Genomic DNA, 21,093 nt, shown 5'->3' with positions numbered 1-21,093 from the left:
ATCTGACAAAATATATATGTGAAAGTACCCTTAATTGTACAATGGCTTCATAACTGTTCACCAGACTGATCCCTGGGATGGCAGGACTGTCGTACGAGGAGAGATTGGGTCGACTCGGCCTGCATTCACTCAAGTTTAGAAGAATGAGAGGGGATCTCATTGAAACATATAAAATTCTGACAGGGCTAGACAGACTGGATGCAGGGAGGATGTTTCCCCTGGCTGGGGGGTCCAGAACGAGGGGTCACAGTCTCAGGATACGGGTTAGGACATTTAGGACTGAGATGAGGAGAAATTTCTTCACTCAGAGGGTGGTGAACCTGTGGAATTCTCTACCACAGAAGGCTGTGGAGGCCAAGTCACTGAATATATTTAAGAGGGAGCTAGATAGATTTCTAGACACAAAAGGCATCAAGCGGTATGGGGAGAGAGTGGGAATATGGTATTGAGATAGAGGATCAGCCATGATCATATTGAATGGCGGAGCAAGCTCGAAGGGCCGAATGGCCTACTCCTGCTCCTATTTTCTATGTTTCTTTGAAATACACGTGACTGTAATGTGAATGTACTTTCTTGAGAACCCATTGACATTTTTTGGGGGGCACTGGAGCTAAAACACCTTATAAGCTGGCACCTCCCATGTTGCCAGGGACACCAGCGCAGCCTCATTTATATGCCAGTTCTGTTGCTGAAATTGGGGCGTGCCATCATTATGTTGTCGAAATGCTGCATGAATTTTTTACACATTCTTAGGATGCTGAGGAGAACCGTCCGTGCTGCTTTATGCCAATACCTTGTCCTTCAAATCATCGCTACTTGCAGGATGGAAGATCAATTCAATTGCCATCACTTAATCCTTTGCCCTAATGAGCGCAAACTCATATCGAAGAGATGAGGCAAACTAATGGGGTAATTAAACTCACTCTGCCCCTTGGGCATGTGTTGGGAGGACTTTGCAGAACATAAAGCACTTCACAGGAAGGTCAAACAGTATAGCAGGAAGGATCAAAGGGTGGGAAATAAGGCTTATGTTTGCATCCTCCAGCAGTCCCCTGAAGATTTAGAAGAAAGGAATCACAGCAAATGAGCACCGATTGCTTTTTGATCTTGCCCTGCACTGACAGAAGGTATTTGGAGGCTGCATGTGATATATATCCGAGTCTCTGCCACCTCAGATCCCATTTATTCCCATTGATTCGGAAGAAGATTCTTTTAAATGCTTACGGTTTTTGAACATTAATCCAAATACATTCACGTTACTGGCTCACAATATTACTTAGATCTGAATTACACGTAACACCTGATCTTTTATGAAGAAAGAAAGATTCGGTCAAGTCATTTCTTTGCTGTTTGAATGACTCTCCCTGTGTGATCTGGGAGCCATTTCAAAAACTGCCAACATCAAGCTGCTCAGTTGAAGGACGACTGAGACTAATTGAGTGGGGGCGGGGGAATCTATGTGTCTCCCTGAGTGACAGAAACAAATGGAAGAGCAAACAAGTACTCGTAGCCTCTGACCAAAGCTTTTATTGTTCAAATGTTAGAAGACATATGAAGGCATGGGAACAGGAGTAGGCCATTCAGCCCCTCGAGCCTGTTACGCCATTCAATGTGATCATGGCTGATCTGATTCCTAACTCCATCCACGCGCCTCGGCTCCATATCTTTTAATATCCTTGGTTAGCAAAAATCTATCAATATCAGATTTAAAATTATTAATTGAGCTAGCATCTACTGCTTTTTGTGGGAGAGAATTCCACAGTTCTATCACCCTTTGCATGAAGAAGTGTTTCCTTACTTCTCTCCTGAATGGCCTGGCTCTGATTTTAAGATTTTAAGGTTATGTCCTAGACAGTGATGAATGCAGATAAACTCCAATACAGCTAATCCCAAATACAGTACCACAAAAATTCTGCGCCATATTGTGGCCTTGTGACCAGATGACCTTTCCATTTTTATATTATATTGTACCTCATCCAGTTTTAGGAGAGCAAAATTCATGCATTTATCTTGAGCTTTTACATGTAGACTGTGGCGCTAATCTCCGAAAGAAAAATTTGCAGGGCTATAGGGAAAGCACAGGAGAGTGCGACTAATTGGATAGCTCTTTCAAAGAGCCGGCACAGGCACGATGGGCCGAATGGCCTCCTTCTGTGCTGTATGATTCTATGATTCTAGTTGCAAGGGGCTCCACTATTATAGGCAGTCTAAGACAAATGGGTGGGTCCCCTGTATTTATATTACTAAAACCGCTTCCTTATCCTAATGGGAGAATCCTGGACCGTTTAACGGATGGAAAAATCAATCAGGTCACAAACCAGGGGAGTTGCCCTCCACTCTGAAATTTCCAATACGTGTTCCTGTCATGCAAAGCTCTGCCACCTCATCTTTTGTTCTTAGACTCAATGGTCTGCATGGCTTTGGACTGCAATGTACCAGATAAGCATGGCCCTACTCCCGGCCAAAATTCATAATTCCACAAGAGTGGAGAAAAGTGGCCGGGTTGTCATTCCTCTTCAAGGTTATGACCAATGCAGCATCACAAGAATTGGCAGCTGGAAATGCCAGACCTCTAGCCACATCCCCGGAACACAAAGGGCCATCCCGATTGCAACTCGGTGCTTCATTAATCCAAAATGTCTGCAGAACACCAGCCAAGAAACATCGAGCAATGCCTCTCCTGCCTGTCGAACTCTCTTCCCAACAGTACAGTTGCCTCAAGCACTGTCCTTCAAATGTAGGAGTTTTTAAACGAGAGTTCGCCCTCATTCACAAAACAAGGTCTGGATTTTCCAATCTCTGTATTTCAAGGCTCGCACTAAGTCGTTTAAAATAAATGGGTTGCTGCCAGCTTTAAAGTAAATGGGTAGCCTCCTCCAGCCCTACAACCCTCCGAGATCTCTGCAATCCTCCAACTCTGGCCTCTTGCGCATCCCTGAATTTCATCGCTCCACCATTGACGCTGTGCCTTCAGCTGCCTAGACCCCAAGCTCTGGAATTCCCTCCCTAAACCTCTCTTCCTCTCTCTCCTCCTTTAAGACGCTCCTTTAAACCTATCTCTTTCACCAAGCTTTTGGTCACCTGCCCTAATATCTTCTTTAAGTGGCTCAGACTTAAATTTTGTTTGATAACGCTCCTGTGAAGCACCTTGGGACATTTTACTACGTTAAAGGCGCTATGTAAATGCATGTTGTTGTTGTTAGCACTTGCGACAAAATAAACAATCGGAAAAGCTAAGCTCAAGAGTTGGTGAGGTGTGCATTAGGACCATGGGAAATCTGTGATTTGCCAATTGGTACCACAATACCCCCTCAAACCTCTCTGCACTCTCAGGAGTAAATGTGTGAGATAACTGTTCAGTTGTAGCTGCCTTTGGCTGCACCCTGTCCTAATGCCAATCTAATATGCAAAAGAAAACACACTTACACTTCATTTGTGGAATTCCATCCATTTCTGCTGACTCCTCCCGCCTGTCTCCCGGGCAATACTGAACAAAGTGAACTGCGTCTGAAATCTTTCTTAACTAAGATTTCAGGTCACTGTGAGAAATACGAGAAGGATATCGGGGTATCTGGTTACCAGAGAACCTTTGGGGAAAACCACAAAAGCAGAACAAAAAGGTCAGGGAAAAGGTCATCAGGCAGTTCCGTGCCATTCAATACTGTCTGGGCAACAAGGTGTTAGAACCTTGGAATGGAGCAGAGACGCAATGACATTTCAAATATCTGGGTCAAAACGCTGACCTCCAAGCAAAACCGTCAGCCTTTTCATTGAAGATTAGCTAAGGACACAGATTAAAAACTCAAAAAAGCACACCTGTCCCATGTTTATAAACTTAAAAAAGAAATAGGATGTTGCCTGGTAACCCAAAAATCACCTGTTCCCAATTCTAAACATTTCACCTTTTAATAAATTCTAAGCTTTGAAGTTTGCCGTACAAAGATTAGCGTTCAATGATTTAACACAATTGTATGCAATTCCTTTTCAAAAGCAAAATACTGCGGATGCTGGAATTCTGAAATAAAAACAGAAAAGGCTGGAGAAGCTCAGCAAATGAGGCAGCATCTGTGGAGAAAGAAACAGAGTTAAGGTTTCAGGTCGAAGACCTTTCATCAGAATTCCTTTGCTGTTTTAATGGAGGCCTTAACGCATTAATCTTATCTCAAATGGATTAACAGCCCTGTTAAAGCAAGACACAAATAAATTGCATGCAAATGCATGGGCGTATTCTTGTCTTCACCAGAGGAATTGCAAAGGTTACATCTTTTCCTCTATTCGTAAAAAAGAAGGTAGATTCACAAAATTAAAAATTGGCATCTCTGTGTGTACTTGGCAAGATTTTGAAGCGAGACAGTCAAGTATCAATAAACACGCCTTAAAATAGGGACGTTAATGCTAAGAAACCAATTAAGTGGAATTTTGAGTCACTCTCGGAGTATGAAATAAGTTACCAGAGAAGGCCATTGAATATCAGGGAGTTCAAGGGATGATTAGACGTGTTTCTGGAGAGCGAAAGGATTGGGAGGCACAGCGAGCAGGTGAATAGGTTTTTTTTTATTCGTTCGTGGGATGTGGGCAAGGCCAGCATTTATTGCCCATCCCTCATTGCCCTTGAGAAGGTGGTGATGAGCCGCCTTCTTGAACCGCTGCAGTCCGTGTGGGGTTGACCTCCAAAAATGGGAGAAACTTGTTGGGCCCAATATTCGTTTCTTATTCCCATCACCATCAGCACAAGCACTGCAGCGATTTAAGCAGAAGGTTTGACACGCAATAGGATGGTTGAAGTTTGAGCTCCATGGGATCCAATCCTCTGCAGTACAGATTTCCTCAATTTGACATATAACACTAAAGGAGCAGACACAGCTAGTGGCAAGTGATATCACAAACATAAACTAACTCTTAAATATTTTCCAAGTTTCTTCTGTTCTTTAAAAAAATGTATTAACTATGTTTGTACACATCTCAATTGATACATTCCTCCTTAGAGCTCTGTATTCATAGAATTAGATAGAATTACATTTAATCTACAGTACAGAAACAGGCCATTCAGCCCATCTGGTCTATGTCAATGTTTATGCTCCACATGAGCCTCCTCCCACCCCTCTTCATCTCACTCTATCAGTGTATCCTTCTTTTCTCCCTCATGTGCTTATCCAGCTTCCCCTTAAATGCATCTATGCTATTCACCTCAACCACTCCTTGTGGCAGCAAATTCCACATTCTAACCACCCTTTTGGTAAAGAAGTTTCTCCTGAATTCCCTATTGGATTTATTAGTGACTATCTTATATTTATGGCCCCTAGTTTTGGACACCCCCACAAGTGGAAACATCATCTCTACATCTACCCTAACAAGCACCTTCGTAATCTTAAAGACCTCTATCAGGTCACCCCTCAGCCTCCTCTTTTCTAGAGAAAAGAGCCCCAGCCTGTTCAGCCTTTCCTGATTAGTATATCCTCTCCGTTCATCTCTTTTAAGGAGCCATGCATGTTAGGATGACAGTAAGAACATAAGAAATCACGCATTAAGTTGACTCTATCTGGGACTTTATCCAATCCATGCAATCTCCTGATGAAAAGCTTTGCTAGTTTCTCCCTATTCCCCCGTAGCTAAATCAGTCAAAACTCTAGAGTACCTCTCCATCATGACTTGGACATATATCGGCACTCCTCCATTGTCACTGGGTCAAAATCCTTAAACTCCCTACCTAGCAGCACTGTGGGAGAACCTTCACCACACGGACTGCAGTGGTTCAAGAAGAAGGCCCACCACCACCTTCTCGGGGGCAACTAGGGATGGGCAATAAATACCGCCTTGCCCGCGACGCCCACATCCTGACAATGAATATGTAAACAAATGAGTTTTCTAATCAAAGCAAACTCTATTACTACAGGTGCAATATTCCTTTAACTGTTGCATGTAGAGCTGTCTCTTTTAAAGATTTCATTCACAAAACATTACTGTCAGACAGGCTGTATTATTGAAGCACGCTGCGTGCACATTGTGGCAGTGCATGTACAGACAAACTATGGCTTGTGACTGCTTCATTTATTTACTCCTGAATAAATCAAATGTGCAATTCATTGGTGCAAATGAAGCAGTTAGACCACACAGCCAAGTGCTGATTAGAATCAGGCTCGGGGCTGTCTGTTACACCCATTTCTTATTAGAATACTGGAAGGAGTGTGCGTGATGCAGAAATGAGATGCACTGTTGCAGGAAGCAAATTTGATAAGGGGAGGACGCACCTCCTAAATGTTCTGTTTTGATCAGGACATCCTGACGTTAATCAGAGCTGTTGATAAACGTAATCATGTCACCCAAGTCTCCAGAAAAGGCAACTGAATTGCTACAGAAAACTGACGCAAATTCAACACTTTGCAGGTTGAGAAATATGGTGGGAAGGAGACAATGAAAAATGACATTGTTGGACTCTACCTTTCCCTATTTTGAACCATTACTCGGCAAACTGGTCCTGAAGAGATGATGGAGAAGTTCATATTCCTGTCCCCCGGGTAATATACGATGGCAAACAAAAGTCAAGTAAATAGAATCATAGACTCTTACAGCACAGAAGGAGGCCATTCGGCCCATCATGCCTGTGCCAGCTCTTTGAAAGAGCTATCCAATTAGTCCCCCACGCCCGCTCTTTCCCCATAGCCCTGCAAATAGGGTAAATACATTTTTTTTAACCCACAAGAAGGTTTATACTAATTAACAACAATGTGAACCATACAAGGTCCTACCTATCTACATATTTACAATTTTATATATAAGGTGTCAGCCCTGGTTCAGTGGTAGCTCTCATGCTTCTGAGTCAGATAGTTGTGGGTTCAAGCCCCTCTCTGGGAACCTGAGCACACAATCTAGGCTGACACTTCAGTAGAGTGCTGAACTGATTGAGGTGCCATCTTTTGGATGAGGCAGTAAACTGAGGCCCTGTCTGCCCTCTCAGGTGGATGTAAAGGATCCCATGGCACTGTTTGAAGAAAAGCAGGGGAGCTGCTCTGACCAATATTTGACTGATTTCTGGGATGGCAGGACTGACGTATGAGGAGAGAATGGGTCGACTAGGCCTATATTCACTAGAGTTTAAAAGAATGAGAGGTGATCTCATCGAAACATATAAAATTCTAACAGGACTAGACAGACTAAATGCTTGGAGGATGTTCCCGATGGCCTGGGGAGTCCAGAACCAGGGGTCACAGTCTCAGGATACGGGGTCTGCCATTTAGAACCGAGATGAGGAGAAATTTCTTCACTCAGAGGGTGGTGAACCTGTGGAATTCTCTACCACAGAAGGCAGTGGAGGCCAAGTCATTAGATGTATTCAAGAAGGAGATAGATATATTTCTTAATGCTAAAGGGATCAAGGGATATGGGGAAAAAGTGGGAACAGGGTACTGAGTTAGATGATCAGCCATGATCATTTTGAATGGCGGAGCAGGCCCGAAGGGCCGAATGGCCTACTCTTACTCCTATTTTCTATGTTTCTATGTAATATTTATCCCTCGACGAACATCACAGACATTACTGTGCGACAATTGGCTGCCCCTTTTCCCACTTTACAACGGTGACGCTTCAAAAGTACTTTATTGGCTCTAAAACACTTTGGGACGTCCTGAGGTCGTGAAAGGTGCTATATAAATGCAATTGTTTTTCTATAGTAAAAATCTTACATCTGTTTGCGCTTCCTGTTAACATTTTCCGTTATAAATTCCCATATCCACTTCATAATAGAATTTACCTATGTAAAATTTATCAGGCTGTGATTACATCCATTTCCCCATGGGGGAGCGTAATTTAGGCTGCATATTCACTAGCACTACAACATCGAAGTGATGCTGCATTGCACCAACGCTAGACTTGTAGCTTAAGTGCCCTTTCACTCACCGCACATCAGGGACCACCCATGAGACTTGCCCAGCCTGTGTGACTCAGTACCATGGCATCTGGCGCCTTTACCCAGTAAGTCATTTCGGACGCTGCACAAAATGTTCCTATTGCCTCCAACATCCTCCTCAGTTATTTTTATTACTGAAATTGTTTGCAGATGTAAATGGATTAAATCTGTAATAGATCTGCACGGCTCAGTACCATAGGGGAAGCTTAAGTGGAAGCTAGATAAGTACGTGAGGGAGAAAGGAATAGAAAGGGAGGCGACATGTCTGGAGCATAAACAACAGCATAGGCCAATTGGGCCGAGTGGCCTGTTTCTGTGCTTTAAATTCTATCTGGATATGACCTTATATCTTAGATTTAGGTACACAATTAAAAATAGCTACAAAACAATTATATTTGATATTGTATTTCTGGGAGATGCATTCCATTAATTATTATTTGAATGAGAAACTGGATCCTCTGTTTGATTTGCTAGATCCCCGGTATGTTTTTTCTGGCTTTCCTGACTGTCAGGCTAAAAGGTTTGGGTCAAAAAGTTTCACACTGACACTTCCACTTTATACCATTTCAATGGACACTACTCGGGTTACAGACTGTCCTCTATGCCTCATTACCCAATGAACAGCCTTTTTTAACTGCCTGATTGCTGACTTTCCACTCACTTAGTAAACTTTTTTAAAAAGTTAGAACACAGTTTGGGGGACCTTTTTGCACTGGGCATAAAAATGCCGGGGTTTTTGCGTGGATGTGTTTATTTCTTGGTGTGCAGCAGAAGTGGATCGGGATTGATGCTTGTGAGGAAAACCAGGAGATTCGGAATTCAGCCCAGGACTCTGGTGACCGTGCTGGCGTTGTTATCTTTGTTGGGTCTGACTCAGGGCACTGGTCTCCCCCGAGGAAAGCTCTCCCACCCCAGCGCCTGCCCAAATCATCTCAATCCAGGACTGTGGGTGGACGCACAGAGCACCTGCGAGAGGGAATGCAACGTTGATGAGGTAGAATGTACAAGTGCTGTAATATACATCTATCCTAACAGATTACTGCGATCTAAGCAGTGCAGTATAAGCCATTGCTTGTTTGTAAGGCTGCAGAATCCTTTTCTAAAGTGCTTTTCAGCATAAATTTCAGCGTCAAACAGTCGTCTCTCTCAGCTTGGCTTCCTTCAATGTTTAAAGAGGAGATGTCTGCTTGAAAATTGTCGTTTATTAATTTTCGCTTTTGTGCAACTCAGTTTGAATAAGGGCACTTTGTCGAAACGGAAGAGTTTTTATCTGATCTGCCACACATTAGATACAGCTCTGCAGTAAGCTTCCAGTTTAGATCCTTGCGCTTTCTGAGCAATTTACCGATTACATTAACGTGTACTGAGCAATGCCAGGTGTGACAGAGCTATCCAGTTTCGGTCAGTGGAATTTCTTGCTGCTCAGTAATAATAGAACTCGGTCTTTTTGAATATTATTACCAATGTTGTGCTTAGAATATGGGACAAGTCACGGAAAAGAAAGAAAGACTTTAATTTATATCGCGCCTTCAGGACGTCGCAAAGCACTTTACAGCCAATGAAGCACTTTTGAAGGGTAGTCACTGTTGTAATGTAGGAAACGCAGCAGCCAATTTGCGCACAGCAAGCTCCCACAAACAGCAATGTGATAACGACCAGATAATCTGTTTTAGTGATTTTGGTTCAGGGATGAATATTGACCAGGGAGAACTCCCTTGCTTTTCTTCGAAATAGTACCATGCGATCTTTTACGTCCAACTGAGAGGGCAGACTGGGCCTCGATTTAACGTCTCATCCAAAAGACGTCATTTCCAACAGTGCAGCACTCCCTCAGTACTGCACTGGAGATGTCAGCCTAGGCTTTGTGCTCAAGTCCCTGGAGTGGGGCTTGATCCCACAACCTTCTGATTCACAGGCGATGGTGTTGACCACTGAACCACAGCTGACTGACCGTAGGGATCTAATCTTCTCTGGTCAAAGGGTGCAGTGATATTACATATACCGAGTTTGATTAAAGGAAACTTGCAAACGCTGGGAATCTGAAATAAAGGGAGGAAATTGCTGGGGAACAAACGGCATCTGGAAAGAGAAAAAGACACAAGTTTTGAGAGTGTGCCTTTCATCAGAACTGAAGGCAGTTTGAGACTCTTTTGCGCTTACAGCGACTTGGACCCGAGTTATACCGCCAGCTTAATATCGCTGTCCAGTCCGATTAAAATGTAATATCAGGAAAGAGTTGATGGGGCAACAAATTTACCAGCTTTCAGCTCATGTGATCTGTGGTTCAAAGTCACTGGAGGGGAAGATATTTTGTCTGTGTCATATTTTGTCTGATTACGCTTCTGTGAAGCGCCTTGGGGACATTTTACTATGTTAAAGGCGCTATTTAAAGGCAAGTTGTCGTTGTTGTTGTGTGTCATGCATAACGAAATCGTGAACGTATGGGATGTGATTTTCACCTTCACTGCCTGGGTGATAACCTGGCGGAGCGAATAGCACCCACCCCCTCCCACTTTATAGAAGCCATTAAAATCAAAGGGATGAAAACCGGGTAGGTTCTAGAAAGGCTTTGCCAGGTTACCGTCCAGGCCATGAAGACGAAACATCTACCCCACCATTTCTCCACAAAACACAGATCCAGATCATTCGTTTTGATTATGCTGCTTAAACAGCTTTGGCTTTCCTCTGTACATCTGTTAGTATCCTGTGACGCTGGTGTGTAGCGAGTGGATGTTTGCACAGCCGGGAAGATTGAAGGACTAGAATTTCTGTCATTGTTTTCCAGCATTAAATTGTTGACTTGGGTCATCGATGATTCCACTTAACTGTGTAACAGAGAGATTCCATACCCGATATCTTTAATAATGTGGAAATGACAGCTTGATTAACTCGGTACTGAGGGAGTTAGAATCAAAAAGCACAGAAGGAGGCCATTCAGCCCATTGTGTCTCTCTTTGAAAGAGCTATCCAATTAGTCCCACTCCTCTGCTCTTTGCCCATAACCCTGCAAATTTCTCCTTTTCAAGTATATATCTAATTCCCTTTTGAAAGTTGCTATTGAGTCTGCTTCCGCCACCTTTTCAGTTGTTGGACACGTGTCTAATTTGCAGCTCACTTGAAGTTTAATGGACGAAATTGATTAGGGTTAATTTTGTTCGAACTTGCTGTGTGAAAACATGCTGCCACGTTTGCCTACAAAACAATGGCATCGACACTTAAAAAGTAATTCATTGATTGCGAAGTTCCTAGGGACGTCAAATTATAGAAGATTGAGGAATGATATGATCTAGGTGTTTAAAATGTTAAAAGGATTTGATAGGATAGATACAGAGAAACTATTTCTTCTGATAGGGGAATCAAGAACGAGGGGACATAATCTTAACATTAAAGCTAGGCCATTTAGGAGGGAAATCAGGAAATACTTTTTCACACAAAGGGCAGTAGAAACCTGGAATTCTCTCCCCCCAAAAGGCTGTGGATGCTGGGGATCAACTGAAGCCTTCAAGACTGAGATCGGTAGATTTTTGTTAGGTAAGGGTATCAAGGGATGTAGAGCTAAGGCAGGTAAATGGAGTTTGAGGTACAAATCAGCCATGATCTAATTGACTGGCGTAACAGGCTCGAGGGGCTGAATAGCCTACTCCTGTCCCTGTGATTTTCTTTCCCCCTTCCTTAAGTGAAGCCGATTGTAGTCTCCCAACTAATGCACTGACTGAGGATCTAACCCAGGGGCTTCCTGGTATCTGTGGCTCGGAACTACAAGGGGCAGTGATTTATTGCGCCCAGTCATTGGGGGAAATAGGAATGAAATAATGTTCAGAAGATGAAACTATTGTAGATATATTCAAACAGTGGGTGGTGTTTCATTTTGAACCAGTGTAACTGCAAGAAATCCGTGTGTACAGCTTTTTAGCCTAGGGGCGGAGCCAATATAATGAGCTGAGATATGTTCAGGTGCAGGGATCATTGATGGGTGTGAAAGAGCGAGGAAATTCAGGTGTAATGCACTTGTGCCCGAGTTTCCTCGACCTTTTACTCTGCGTGCTACTGCCCAATTGCAATGTGTCTCTGGGTGTAAATACACAGGAAATTCCACCCTCTTGTGGCTTAAATAATGTTGACAACATCGTTGAAACTAGTGTAGATAGTCAAACAACGTGCGGTGCTTTTGATTTGTATGTTGATTTCAGTAGATCAATGAAGTGCCTTATTAAAAAGCAAGGTTAGGAACCTATCAGAGATCGGTAATCAGCCCGTTCCCATTGAAGTAACTGTTGTGTCCATTGTGATTTCAGGATTGTCAGAACTTTGAGAAATGCTGCACGAACGTGTGTGGCCTGAAGAGCTGTGTGGCAGCAAGGTTTGCAGATGGCAGCTTAGCGTCCTTGGACCTTCCCAAAGAGGCGACGTGTGAGAGGATCGTGTGCACTCAGCAAGGTTCGGAGTGCGATATCTGGGACGGGCAGCCCGTCTGTAAGTGCAAGGACAGGTGCGAGAAGGAGCCGAATTTCACCTGTGCCTCGGACGGCTTGACCTACTACAACAAATGTTACATGGATGCAGAGGCCTGCATCAGAGGCATTAGCTTGACCGTTGTGACTTGCAGGTATCACATCACCTGGCCCAACACCAGCCCACAGCCTTTGGAAACCACTATAAACCCAATCTCAACAACCTCATTGGAAGACTCCATCCCTCCAGCTCTCTACACGAACCCGTTCCACCAGTCCGTCTATATTGGAGGCACGGTGAGCTTTCACTGTGACGTCAGTGGGCGTCCTAGGCCAGACATCACATGGGAGAAACAGAGCGACTACCACGAAAATATCATCATGAGACCTGATCAAATGTACGCTAACGTGGTGGTCACCAACATCGGTCAGCTAGTTATTTACAACGCCCAGCAGGAGGATGCAGGGATCTACACGTGCACTGCAAGGAATGCAGCCGGGCTTCTCAGAGCAGACTTCCCATTATCAGTCATCAAACGAGAACATTCAGGAGAGAGCACACCCAGCAAGACCAAGCCTTTACCATCTGGAGAGTGCTTCAAAGATCCGGACAAGAGGGAATGTGGCCGCCAACATGTTAGATGGTTCTATGACCATAAGAAGGGCACGTGCTCAACATTCATGTTTGGAGGCTGTGACGGGAGCAAGAACCGGTTTGAGACGTATGAAGAGTGCAGGTTGGCTTGTATCAATGAGACAGTCAATATCTGCACTTTCCCCGCGGTGCAGGGTCCCTGCAAGATGTGGGAGGCTCGGTGGGCTTACAACTCCCTGATGAAGCAATGCCACGCTTTTGTTTACGGCGGCTGTGAGGGGAACAAGAATAATTTTGAGAGCAAGGAGGTGTGTGAGGAAACCTGTCCTTTTCCTAAAAACCAACTGTGCAAAGCCTGCAAGCCTCGTCACAAGATCGTTCCCAGCTTCTGCAGAAGTGACTACGTTATTGTGGGAAGGGTGACGGAGATCGTTGAGGAACAAGATTCTGGAGTTGCCAGATTTACACTGGACGAGGTGCTAAAGGACGAGAAAATGGGGCTTAAGTTTTTTGACTTCAAGCATTTGGAGGTGATAATGATAAACATGGACTGGAACTGCCCCTGTCCAAACATAACCCTGACAGACGGGCCCCTCCTTATAATGGGCGACGTCCATGATGGAATGGCAGTGTTGGATGCTGAGAGCTACGTGCGGACTGTAAGTGACAAGCGCATTAAAAAAATGTACGAAATCATTGAGACAAAGACCTGTGAACTCTTGCATCGCTTTCAGGATTAAACTGAATGACCCACAGATAATTCTATCAAGAAAGATCCTGATAGGACATACTTTTACATCTAGAATGCAAGATTTGGTATTTCATGAGAACTCTTGTATTTCTGTGAATTTCTTGACACTGTGTCCCAGAAAATGTACAAACAATTCAATCCATGTCCACAATGCTGGTTTTATAAGAGCTGTATAATATTGTTATTTTTTTTAAACCTGGTTTGTCCCTTCTGAGCTGATTTGCGGAACTTTAAGTTGCTCGACCTCTAATCTATATCAAAGCACAGAATATATCAAAGACAGGCAAGGAGAGATCGTCATTTACAGAGGAGCCCAGAGAGTGAGAGGGTGTAGGTATGAGATTTACAGGAGAGCTCAGTCCTTTTTTTTTGCTGATAATTTGTTTTAATATTCAATTTACCTCCTTCTTCTCCTGAAACGCTGACTCTCACTGGGCTACATACTAGCAGCCATCCAGTTCCTCACCTCACTGGCCATTCTTCATGCGTGACAGTATGCTATTTTACCACGGAGGGCATCGCAGTTGAATCTGACGTTGTCCTCACCTGATGGCCAGGTGCACTTTCCAGTAGACAGTGGCTGATTTTTGTACCTCCCTAGCCCAGGAATGCTGAAGCTAATTGTGGCATCCCAACTGAAGGCCCAGCTAAGATCAAATAGCTGAGCACTGACCAGAGGACTGTAGCTGGCCACTTCCTCCTGTGTACTGCTCAGTACTACACCAGGCAGTGCACTCACCAACTACGGCAGTGTTGCCCAATACGTTAACCGCTCGCCGCATGTGGCTAATTGGGAATCGAGATGTGGCTAATTGCATTTCTGATTAGTAAATAAGAAATGAGTAATGGACACCGTCGTTGGGCGAGTGATCTCAATACTCATATACGCATGGCGTGTGCCTGTGAACTTTAACCTTTTAGTGTGTTTGTCGATCATTGTGAGTACTTTACTTCTTTGGTTACTAAATGGCAGTCGATGTTTGTTAATAAATGTACACACGTGAAGTACATTTACCTGCATTGTGTGAGTGTGTGTAAGCCATTTTCTACTAAAGTTAATGCCTATGGCTAAAACGGTGTTCCCCGAAGCCACACCTGTGGCTAGTCAGCGATTTCTATTGGGCAACACTACACCAAGCCATTGAGAGAGGTCACTGATTAACATTTATCTGCTCTAACTATCCATTGCAATGCTCTGTGCAAACTCAATGGCGACCAGGAAGGGTCCCCCTCGCGTGTGTGGTTAGATTTATTATAGGGAGAATCTATATTCCCACCAACCAATAAATCTATTTTCATTTCTGTAAAAATATTGCTCCATTTTTCAGCTGAGAGTCTGCACCTTCAGGAGAGGATGAGGCAAGTGGGGGCAAAAATGCTGCTTTCGAACAATGAAATATTCTCTGTTCAAAAGTCGTTTTGAAGACTGAGCTTGAAAATATTTGTACACCTGCTTCACCGATTTCTTTTATGAGGGAGCAAGTTGGGTTCTAGGTTGAGTGACATTGATTATATATGCACAGACTTTCAGTTCAGGCCCACACAGGCAGCATTTTGAGACTTGATCCAAGATCGTATTGAGCATTGTTGGATATTAGACATGGCTCACACATGTATGATTTACACCTTAGTTTTAGGAAATTATAATCTGAGCCAAAAAGGATATGAGGAGTGAGCAGGAGACCTGTGATTAGACCGGGTGGGTCGTGTGTGTGTGGAGGGGTGGGGGACTGGCAGGGGGGGGAGGGGCAGGGGGGTGGTCACCAGTACAGACACGATGGGACAAATGGTCTGTTTCGATGCTGTAACATTCACGGAAGGTTCCGATTTGGTTTGGTTTGGAAATCCTGGGTATTGTTTTGACTTGATCCTCATAGGTTTTTCCAACCTTGTCTTTGACAGCCCTTTCCAGTCAGTGGTTCTCACCACCGCAAGGGTTAGCCTGGTTCTTGCGCTAATGGTCAGGATAGAAGATAAAACATCTTACTTCTACCCTCCCTGTTGCAACCTTTCTTGCCTCTCTCAACACTAACACGTCTGACCTTTCCTCTCCTGTTCCTCTTTAGCTCCGACATACACTTGCCCTACATGCGCTTTCTCCTCCCTGTGTCTTCGTTGTATCGAAATCAAAACCCATCCATTCTAATTCTTTCCCAGAGCCTCAAAACTGTGAAACACTCCCTCAGTCTTTCCTTCCTCCTGCAATCTACAGGCTTTTAAAACTCGAGTTGGCATCGTCTAATCACTAGTTCCTGATTTATCTCTGCTTTTCTTTCATTCTTTTCAACCTTGGTAGTGTCCTGTCATAGAAATTTACATGTGACAAATGATCTGGCGTGGGATATTCAGACTTGGCCTTTGAAGTATGTCTCGAAGGAATAAAATGCATTATGTTCAGAATCTTAAAATAATTATATCTGCAGCTTGACTGCAACATTGTCACATGTATAAATACAGAACGTTCCTTGCAGCTGAACACATCTTGAATCAAATGGTCCTTGATATTCCTGAGAAGAAAATCAAAGATTTTTTTTGTATCTGCTGTAATTTATTAATGTATTTCATGCTTTGCATCAGATACTTGATATAGTGCAATTATCCGCTCCATGTTTTGTATGATACATGAGGCAGTATATTGATCCATTCCATGTTTTGAATGACTTAATGCAGTGTATTGATTCATTCCATGTTTTGTATATGACATTTGACATAGTGTACTGATTCATTCCATGTTTTGCATATGATGCTCGATGTAGTGTAAGAACATAGGAACAGCAGTAGGCCATTCAGCCCCTTGAGCCTGTTCCGTTATTCAATTAAGATCATGACTGATATGTATCTTAGCTCCATCTACCCGCCTTGGTTCCGTAACCCTTAATACCCTTGCTTAACAAAAATCTATCAATCTCAGTTTTAAAATTTTCAATTGATCCCCAGACTCAACAGTTTTTCGAGGGAGAGAGTTCTAGATTTCCACTACCCTTTGTGTGAAGACATGCTTCCTGACATCACCCCTGAATGGCCTTGTTCTAATTTTAAGGTCATGCCCCCTTGTTCTGGACTCTCCCACCAGAAGAAATAGTTTCTCTCTATCTATCCTATCAACACCTTAATCATCTTAAACACCTCAATTACATCATCCCTTAATCGTCTATATTCAAGGGAATATAAGCCTAGTCTATGCAACGTGTAATGAACCATTCCATGTTTTGTATATGACACTCGATGTAGTGTATTGATCCATTCCATGTTTTGTATATGACACTCGATGTAGTGTATTGATCCATTCCATGTTTTGTACATGATACTCGATGTAGTGTATTGATCCATTCCATGTTTTGTACATGACACTCGATGTAGTGTATTGATCCATTCCTTGTTTTGTATATGGTACTCGATGTAGTGTATTGATCCATTCCTTATTTTTTATATGACACTCGATGTAGTGTATTGATCCAGTCCTTGTTTTGTAGATTACCCTCAATGTAGTGTATTGATCCATTCCTTGTTTTGTACATGATACTAGCACAAATTGGCTCCTTATTCCTCAATGCATCAATTTCAAAATCCTCATCCTCACCTACAAGTCCTTCCATGACGTCCCCCACATCTTGCCTCTGTGACCTCCTTAACCCTTACGCCCTCCCCTGAGTTCACTCTCCGGCCTCCCGTGCACCCTTCCTCTTTCGACCATCTGCGACAGAGCTTTCAGCTGTCTCGGCCTGATGGTCACTGTATCACCCTGCCTCGCTCCTTCTGCCTTTAGATGCTTTTTTCAAAACCTACCTGTTGGACCATACAGCAATCTGCTAATGATCAGATAATCTGTTTTAGTGATGTTGGTTGGTCTTCAAAATAGTGCCATGGGATCTCTTACATCCACCTGAGAGGGCAGACGGGGCCTTGGTTTAACATCTTATCCGAAGGAAGGCATCTCCAGCAGTGCAGCACTCCCTCAGTCCTGCACTGGGAGTGTCAGCCTAGATTTTGTGCTCAAGTCTCTGGAGTGGGACTTAACCCACAAACTTTTACCTCAGAGGCGAAAGTGTTACCACCGACACAATAACCACCTAGTTGAGGTACCAGCGGCTGCAAATGCCTGTTAAACTTTACCCCGGGAAGAATCAGCACCTTCAGGGGAGGTGGAGAAAATTGGAGCAGGGTCGGAATATTGAGGAAAATACAAACTTCGAAACGTGTCCATTCCTTGCAGGCATGGCAGTTATACCAGAGTGCTGTGCCACCCAATGGCAAGGTGCAGGATTACACCAATCGATCCAAAACTCTACTCATCTCAACTGAGTTTGCAGGGTGAGGGGGTTTGACAGGCAGAGGAGCAGTCAATCCACGTCCCTCTCACAGAGCCCCTGGGGACCAGTTTAAGAATGGCACTGACAGAAGCCAATGGAGTGTGTTAACTGTCTGTCCTCTGCTGGAGAGAGGAAAAAAAAATGAGGGAATGTGTTTGTGTGCGGGAGAAGGGAGAGGAGAGGGCAGCAAGGATTAGATATTACAATTAAACGGTGATAAATATATAAAGGCTTATGTTTGATATTTGTTAAATCTGTGACAATTCCTTGATAGTCAACTGATTATCCCTTTCACTGTGTCATGTTAAAAACAACATTTTTGCTCCTCTTATTCTACATTCTCTGAAGACACAGCGACTCGTGCTGGGTTAGGGGTTCACAGGCAGACGCTGTGCTCCAGTACCTCAACATAATGGCCGTTCTTCATCCAGGGGCTAAAGACAGTCACTGTCGGCAAGTTATTTGTCCTCACCCGACATCTACCCGTGCAAGTCCAGCGGGGGGGGGGTCACTGAATAGTGACCGGAATTGGGACTCCTGGCTAACTTCTCCCACCCTGGCCCAAAATGGCACTGAGGACAATCACGGTACCTCGAGACTTAGCAAGACAGACACGGATGGGGGAAGGTCATTTGGTGCTGCCATTCACAACAAACCTGCAACCAAGCCCCATCACTGAGTCCAATCTTAAATGATTCACATCCATCATCCATTCTAGGTGTTGGGTGATTCTTTGTGAAGAACTTCTCAACATCAGTCCTAAATCTGCTTTTCGTAAGTATAAACCTGTGCTCCTTGTCACAGCTTAACTTGAAGTAGTGAAATGAAATTGTTTTACGCAGCGAGTTGTTATGATCTGGAGTGCATTGCCTGAAAGGGCAGTGGAAGCAGATTCAATAGCAACTTTCAGAAGGATATTGGATAAATACATGAAAAGGAGAAATTTGCAGGGCTATGGGGAAAGAGCGGGGGAGTGGGAATAATTGGAAAGCTCTTTCAAAGAGCTGGCACAGGCACGATGGGCCGAATGGCCTCCTCCTGTGCTGTATGATTCTATGTTCCAGATTTAGCTTCTGTGTTTTCAAGGCCAAGTTTCCCCAGCCTTTCCATATAAACTCAGTCCTCTGTCACTCAGCATCAGTCTTGTGTCTCTTCATCAAACTTGAATGTCTCCCTTGTGACTTGGTGTCCAAAAGTGGACACTGTCCTCCAGGTGCGATCTGACTGGAGCACTGGTACAGTTCCAGCATGGCAACCCCCCGATTGATTTGGGCAGTTTTGTTTGCTCTAATTAGTCCTCACCACTGATAAATACAGGAGTGTGTAAATCACGCCTGAACCTTTATACCTGATTTTAGAATGAATGTATAATTAATGAATGGTGAGTTACACTGCCATCTCCGGGTGGTAGCAGGGACAGCAGAACCTCTCTTCACTGAATACAATGACTGCCGCACAATAATATGCAAGCATTTTTTTTTTACAGTGCTAATTGTCAGTGCTAAATCTATTAGTGCTAATGTTTATTGTCCTTCATTATTGAATTTTGGATTAGAATTAATTTAAAGGAACTCTGCTAAAAGCCCAATATGCTGTCATGATGTCTTCGTTCCTTCGAAACCCAGCCTTCTTTGACCTCTTGTGGGTGGCAAAGGCTCCAGTGGCCCAATGGCGCCACTGAGAGTGTCCTGAACAGCAGCAGAGGAGTGTTACAATGAGACGCATGTCGCTATTAGATGGCCAATCGAGAGGACCGTTGGGCAGGTCGGGAGGGGCTCTGCAGCACACTCCAGATTGTGCATCACCAATAGTTGTAGCCTACTTTGCCATTTACAAAAGGCTGGACTTTGACATTGCGGATGAGGAGACCCTGGTTACACTGGAGTCAGAACTACATGCAAGAGATATACACCATGACGTCCATCACTCAGAGGACTCCTGCAAGGGGCATCAGAACACAAAGCATCACTGATGTCTTCTCTTCCATGTAACAGTCTACCTTTGACACCAGTACCTTACCTCCTTCTCCCCCACTTCCATTAAAGGGACATTCCCTTAATCTACTACCCAACCTACAACCTGAAAACACGAGCCCTCTTTGTCTCTACATAAGCGTGTCAGCACCAAATAATTGCCCCCTTTCCGGTATGACTCTAACCTCCATGAATAACAAGGTGCCATGTCAGTGCACAGTCAATTGCAACACGTACATGAGCCAATCCACTCTTGCTTATCACCGTTCTTTCCCTTTGTGTCTACACGTGCCTTTCTGTCACCTGTCCTAGTGCTTCTTCTAGGTGCAATCTGAGGGCTAGGATCGCAGCAGATGGTTGTCTCCTCATGCTCTACAAAAGAGTCCATGAGACTGAGGTAGCCTCATCTCATGGCAACTTGCTCCTTGACAGGGAGCTGAATCCCCAGTGCTTGACCCTGGGCAGTCTGGTAACGCCTCCTCTGTTCCACTGGCATGGTGGTATGAGGGGGAAGACCGGAGGCCCGGAATGTGCTGCTGTTCTGAGAGACATCAATATCAGGCAGGTGGACTCCACTGGGCCTGGCATCTGTGGCCCCACTCATCAGTAGGATGGCTGGTCTAATGGTAGCTATCTGATCCTGAAAGCCCTGATGGACAGTGGCATACATCGCAGTTGCCATGGTTTGGAAGCCACTATGCAGGCTGCCCTCCATTCTCTCCCCTGCCACTATCAGAGCTGCAGTCTGTGTTTCTGTGGAGGTGGAGGCACTGACTGGCCCCTGCCAATTGCTCCATTGGTTCCTGCAACAAAGACAAAGCTTCTGAGATGTTGCTGCAAAGGACAGCTGTAGACTTGAGAGCCACACCTGTCCGCTGCCATACAATATCGGAGCATGACCTCAGAGCCTGCATGTAGGTACGAGGTTCCTTGGACATATTTCTTTTCAGGCGAGTACCCATGAGTTCAGGGTCCCATGACTCCAAAACCATAGGCTGTCTTCTCCTCAGTCTGGGTTGGGAAGATGATGCATCCTCATCCTTATGCTCTGTGAATCACTCAGTAACACATCCTCACGAACACTCTCTAATTGTCCCAGGTAAAAGTACC

The 21,093-nt window shown here is 44.2% G+C and overlaps 1 protein-coding gene across 1 annotated transcript; it reads left to right on the top strand.

Moving 5' to 3' along the window:
* Positions 1-8,627: 8,627 nt before the first annotated feature.
* LOC137299789 (WAP, Kazal, immunoglobulin, Kunitz and NTR domain-containing protein 1-like) lies at positions 8,628-13,689 on the top strand. The gene is made up of 2 exons (XM_067968727.1): positions 8,628-8,897; positions 12,199-13,689. Exons 1-2 carry the CDS (start codon positions 8,628-8,630, stop codon positions 13,687-13,689), a joined length of 1,761 nt encoding a protein of 586 aa, XP_067824828.1.
* Positions 13,690-21,093: the final 7,404 nt, after the last annotated feature.

Source organism: Heptranchias perlo, chromosome 29 (assembly GCF_035084215.1).
Source record: "Heptranchias perlo isolate sHepPer1 chromosome 29, sHepPer1.hap1, whole genome shotgun sequence".
NCBI classification, from domain to species: Eukaryota; Metazoa; Chordata; class Chondrichthyes; order Hexanchiformes; family Hexanchidae; genus Heptranchias; species Heptranchias perlo.
Note: the sequence above shows the minus strand (reverse complement) of the source record. Positions and strands in the feature narration are given on the sequence as shown.